This window comes from Mesocricetus auratus, unplaced genomic scaffold (assembly GCF_017639785.1).
Source record: "Mesocricetus auratus isolate SY011 unplaced genomic scaffold, BCM_Maur_2.0 Super-Scaffold_100006, whole genome shotgun sequence".
Taxonomy (NCBI): Eukaryota; Metazoa; Chordata; class Mammalia; order Rodentia; family Cricetidae; genus Mesocricetus; species Mesocricetus auratus.
This window is the reverse complement of record NW_024429190.1, coordinates 71,842,928-71,849,094: the sequence shown is the minus strand read 5'-3', so window position 1 is coordinate 71,849,094 and position 6,167 is coordinate 71,842,928. Positions and strand designations below refer to the sequence as shown.

General features: G+C 39.1%; 1 protein-coding gene across 1 annotated transcript; it reads left to right on the top strand.

Annotated features, from left to right (window-relative positions):
* The first annotated feature begins 490 nt into the window (after positions 1 to 490).
* Gk2 (glycerol kinase 2) lies at positions 491 to 2,401 on the top strand. The gene has a single exon (XM_005068131.3). It carries the CDS (start codon positions 556 to 558, stop codon positions 2,218 to 2,220), a length of 1,665 nt encoding a protein of 554 aa, XP_005068188.1. The 5' UTR covers positions 491 to 555; the 3' UTR covers positions 2,221 to 2,401.
* Positions 2,402 to 6,167: the final 3,766 nt, after the last annotated feature.

Below are 6,167 nucleotides of genomic sequence, written 5' to 3'. Positions count from 1 at the left end.
CGTTTAAAACACAAACCGCCAAAAACAGGCAGCAACGATGAAAACTCTACAAGCAGTCAGAGTAAATAAAACAGGCTAAAAACAAGAATGAGAAACATACCTAAAATGGGAAGTGAAGTTATTCAAGTAACTACCCCATGGTTCTTAAAAGGAAGGCGTGAGAAAGGAAATTGCAACTCTATACCCCAAACAAATTAGCTTTCAGTATTAAGACAAAATGCTTTCAGAAGTTCAAATGTTGGAAGAATCTGTGTCTGACACATTTGCTTTATAAGAAATCGTAAGGATATTTCACAGGTAGAAAGGGAGAGAAAACAGAAACACAGATCCACACACGCAAGAGTAAAGCGCACTCTGAATATTATCATATAAATCTCAGGAAATGAGACAGAGAGGCGAGGGGCGGGGCTTTGGCGAGGGGCGGGTCAAATAAATTAGCGGAAGCTGGCAGCTGCGCCTGCGCACTCCAGCTTCCCTGACTGGCTGTTGTGCCTCCTCCAAACGGGCATCACCAGGGAAACGGTCCCTGAGCCACAGACTCCACTGACCAGTTTCATGGCAGCCTCGAAGCAAACAGCTGTGGGGCCGTTAGTGGGAGCAGTGGTCCAGGGCACCAACTCCACTCGCTTTCTAGTTTTCAATTCCAAAACATCAGAACTACTTAGCCACCATCATGTGGAATTGACACAAGAGTTTCCAAAAGAAGGATGGGTGGAGCAAGACCCCAAGGAAATTCTTCAGTCCGTCTATGAGTGCATAGCAAGAACTTGCGAGAAACTTGCTGGGGTGAACATTGATATTTCCAACATTAAAGCTGTCGGTTTGAGCAACCAGCGGGAAACCACTGTGGTCTGGGACAAGTTCACGGGAGACCCTCTCTACAATGCTGTGGTGTGGCTTGATCTCAGAACCCAGTCTACCGTGGAGGCTCTCAGTAAGAAAATCCCAGGAAACAGCAACTTTGTCAAGTCCAAGACAGGCCTGCCGCTGAGCACTTACTTCAGTGCAGTGAAACTGCGCTGGATGTTGGACAACCTGAGACCCATTCAAAAGGCTGTTGAGGAAGGCAGAGCCCTGTTTGGAACCATCGACTCCTGGCTCATCTGGAGTATGACAGGGGGAGTCAATGGAGGCGTCCATTGTACAGATGTAACAAATGCTAGTAGAACGATGCTTTTCAACATCCACTCTTTGGAATGGGATAAAGAGCTCTGTGACTTTTTTGAAATCCCCATGAACATTCTCCCAAACGTTTGCAGTTCTTCTGAGATCTATGGCCTGATGACTGCAGGAGCCTTGGAAGGCGTGCCTATATCTGGATGTTTGGGGGACCAATCCGCTGCATTACTGGGACAGATGTGCTTCCAGGAAGGTCAAGCCAAAAACACATATGGAACAGGGTGCTTCTTACTATGCAATACAGGCCATAAGTGCGTGTTTTCTGAACATGGCCTTCTGACCACAGTGGCTTACAAACTAGGCAAAAATAAGCCAGCATTTTACGCATTAGAAGGTTCTGTCGCAATAGCTGGTGCGGTTATTCGCTGGCTTAGAGACAATTTTGAAATTATAACGACCTCAGAAGAAATTGAAAAGCTTGCAAAAGAGGTAGGCACTTCCTATGGCTGCTACTTCGTCCCAGCCTTTTCAGGGTTATATGCTCCTTACTGGGAACCCAGTGCAAGAGGGATAATCTGTGGTCTCACTCAGTTCACCAATAAATGCCATATTGCCTTTGCTGCCTTAGAAGCTGTTTGTTTCCAAACCAGAGAGATTCTGGATGCCATGAACCGCGACTGTGGAATTCCACTCAGCCATTTGCAGGTAGATGGAGGAATGACCAACAACAAAATTCTTATGCAACTACAGGCAGACATTCTGCGCATTCCTGTAGTTAAGTCGGTTATGCCTGAAACAACTGCCCTGGGAGCTGCCATGGCAGCTGGAGCTGCAGAGGGGGTAGACGTTTGGAGTCTTGAACCTGAGGATATTTCTGCAGTCTTGATGGAACGGTATGAGCCACAAATCCAAGCCACAGAAAGTGAAATTCGTTATGCAACATGGAAGAAAGCAGTGATGAAGTCAATGGGTTGGGTGACAGCCCAAACCCCTGAAAATGGTGAAGGGGCTGTCTTCTCCTGTCTGCCCTTGGGCTTTTTTATAGTGAGTAGCATAACATTATTAATTGGAGCAAGATATGTCTCCAGTTTTGAAGATTAATTTCAACCACAGATTCCTAAGAAATAACAGCTTTCTATAGAATGAATTCTGTCTTTTAATGTGAGGTCACTATTATAGGTTTATATTTTATTTATAAACCACTTGCTACAGGACCAATGAGGCCCTGACAAATACACCTTAAAATAAAGGTTTTGAATAAAGAGATCACATTATAAAAGAATATGGAAAACCTCAATTGTTTTTAACATCAATAGTTAAGGTTGTCATGATGGGAAGAAAGCATTTTACTGGTTTCCATGGGGGAGGGCATATTTTATTTGGCATGCAACATTTATATCATAGAGAAGCCTATTTATAAATTCAGAGCACATGGCAGCTGGTGGGTCAGAAAAGAGATGTCTTGACCATTACAGATGTAATTCCTTCAGGATAAATAGGCATGTATGTGTAGGGCAACACATATACATAATATTTACCAAGAAAAATAGTTTCCTAAAATGATAGTACTTAACTTTAAATGTGTCACATCCTAGCATCAAAATTTACAAAATAGAATTATCATTTATATTGACAGAACAATATGATTCCAATATTATTTTATGTATTTCACTTTTTATTAACTATCTTAGATCTAAGGTAGAAAAGTGAAAGGCTGCAGGTTATTGTAGTACATATTTTCAAGGAAGAGATTATTGAAATAATATTAAATAGTGTCTAAGAATAAAAAAATGAAGGTTGCAAAAGAATAAGTGTAAGTTTTAAACGTCCTATAACATGTTATGTGATATAATACTTTAAATTATACTTTAATATGATCAAACCCAAAAGTAAAAGAAAAATTTTATTAATCACTTAAATATCTAAGTTAGAGCCATAAAATATTCAATTGATCCCCAAAACAGTATATAACAGATAAAAAGGAATAAATAGTAAGTAGGAAAATATATTTAAACATAAGCATGCTGATGAAAACATTAACTGTAAATGGTCCAATTATTCCAAATCAAAAGCAACACTATCAAATTAAGGCAATATTATACATATATAGGAAAAAAATTAAAGAGGAAGGACTGGGGAAATATGTTAAAATTAATCAAAAGAGATCTGAAATGTTTATTCCTGTGCCAAGGCAAATTTCAGAACAAAGAATGTTATCAGTGACAAATAAGATCTACAAATGGTAAAGACAAAAGGGTATATTCATCAAAATTCTTAATAATCCTAAATATTTAAACACTTCAAGATAAAGTTTTGAAACATATAAAGCCTAAGTGTGGTAGGTATGAAAGAAATAAAATATTAATTGCAGCAGTAGGACATGCAAATGAGAATTTGGAAAGTGTAGAATGTTTGAACAATACCATCAATTTGACTTAATGGGCATTCACAGAGCATGACAACTGACAACTTTTTTTTCTTTTCAAGTGTGTATGAAACATTTGCCACCAAAGACCATATTCAAACAGCAGCCCAAATTGTTTTCAATGTCGTATATATTTAAATACATGCAAATTCACAAAAGACATATCTTTGGGAAAATCTTAAATAATTGGAAGCTGTATGAATAACTTCTGTAAATGGAGAGAAAGAATATTTTTAAATGAATGAAAATTATATTATCGCCATCAAAAGCACTATGTAGCAAGAGTAACCAGACTCAAACTCCATAGACCTCACTGAACCTCTATACACTTAGAACAGACATGCTGAAGCTGTGCAGTCTCCTTTGTATAAATTTTTAGAAAATACAAACTAGAAGCTGGAGAGGTAGCTCAGTAGTTAAGAGCACTGGTTGCTCTTCCAGAGAACCTGAGTTTGATTTCCAGCACCCATGTGGCTGGAAACTCTAGCTCCAGAAGATTTGATGCTTTCTCTGGCCTCCAAGGGAGTTAGGTACACATGTAGTGTGTGTGTGTGTGTGTGTGTGTGTGTGTGTGTGTGTGTGTGTGTGCTGTCTGTCTGTCTGTCTGTCTGTCTGTCTGTCTGTCTGTCTGTGTCTGTCTGTTAATCTGATTGTACATGTGATTACAGTGCCTGCAGAGTCTAGAAAGCACCCTGGAGCTGAGGCTTCCAGCCTCTGTGAACCACTAGACATGGATGCTGAGAACAAAACTCATATTCTCTGGATAAGCAGTATGCATTTTTGACTGCTGAATCATCATCTCAGTCCATCACAAAATTGTTGGGTTTTGGTTTTTTTACACTTATTTATCTAATGATTTTTAAAGATTTATTTATTTTATGTATGTGTGTGTGCCCCTGGGTGTATATATGTGTAGCTGATGGAAGCCAAAGAAGGCATCAGATCCCCTGTTACAGGCTATCATGAACAGCCAAACAGGGGTGTTGGGAACAAAACCCAGTTACTCAAGAAGAACAGCAAGCATTCTGGTCCACTGAACTGGTCTCCACCTCATTCATAAAGATGTTATGAGTCAAGTTTCTCAGAGAAACAGGACTTACAGAATATGTATATTCTTTAATAAATTCCATATATATGTATTCCATAATAAATTATATATATATGTATATTGATGGCTTATAGGTTATGATACACCTAGTCCAACTATGGCTGTGTACCAACAGAAGGTCCAAGAATCCAGTAGTTGTTCAGTCCATAAGACTGCATGTCTCAGCTGGTCTTCAGTGTATTCCAGAATCCTGAAGAAGCATTCTCTAATGCCAGTGAAGGAATGGACTTGTCAGGCAGTCAAATAGAGCAAGTTTCCTTCTTCCATGTCTTTTATAATATAGGCTACCAAGAGAAGGTATGGCTTATATTAAACATGTATTTTCCTACCTCAAAAGATTCAAATGAAAATTGGGTCTTCCCACTTCATTTAATTGAGGAGGAAAAAGATCCCTTACAGAAGTACCCGGCTGCTTGGGTTTTGGTCAACTGGTTAATTCCATATTCAGTCAAGTTGACAACCAAGAATCGTCATCACAGGTTAAGAAAAACATCAAGCTCAGCAGTGTCTCAGTCATATTCCTTCCAAGAACATCCTTCTGGTATTATCTGCTTTCCCTTTGATTAAGAAACGTTTCATTTTATAATTTGTCTTATATGATACTGGCAAATTATAGTACTTCACCCTTAAACTATAAAGAAGCTTCTGTGTTTTCTATTATGAAAACAGCTAGTGGGTAATTTTTCCATATGGCCACTAGACAGAACTTTCTGGTTAAACTGTGGGGTGGGGTCCTGTTGCTTAAGTGCTAAGAAACTCTTCCTTTAATGGGAGGCGTGTGTGTGTGTGAAAGAGAGAGAGCGAGAGATGAGAGAGAGAGAGAGAGAGAGAGAGAGAGAGAGAGAGAGAGAGAGAGAGAGGTTGAGCCGAAAGAGGAAGCACACATATAAATACAATTTCTCAAGGGCTTGTATCATAAATCAAGTGAGTGGGGACTGGGAAGAGATGAAATAGATGAGGATGAAGAGAGAAAGAAACTTAGAAGAGAAACAAAAAAAGAGCAAGAAAAGTGAGAAGCTGAGGTTATTTAAAGAGACACAAGATGCACTATTAAATCTAGTGAAGGACAAATACAGTATTTAGTATCAGGAGGGAGAGTCATTAAGCAGCTTCATAATTTCTGATTTAGCTCTAGGAATGTAACTTATGTACAATGGAAAAAGAGATAAGTATCCCCAACCTGCAACTTGCCTCTTCTCAGAGTCCTGAATCATGTATCTATCTGATGTCCGATGCTTCTATTATCATGGAGATGTAAGTGCCCATAAATCCCAGGAAATCTGTTGTACTCTCTGATGCCTCAGCATCTGCATCTAACTGTTATATTCAGCAATCTCCATTTAGGTAGAATATTATGTGCCCACTTTATGACTATTAGATATGGAAATTTTGCTCCTGTGCTTCTTTTTAAGAATGTAGGAACTAATAAGACTTCCTAGGATAATCATCCAGTAAAGTTCACATACATCATCATCTCAGTCAGTAGCCCACTTTAGCTTCCCACTGAAATGATGA

What these genes read in the sequence shown, in the direction of transcription:
- Gk2 (XM_005068131.3), top strand. Translation starts at nt 556, where the DNA reads ATGGCAGCCTCGAAGCAAACAGCTGTGGGGCCGTTAGTGGGAGCAGTG.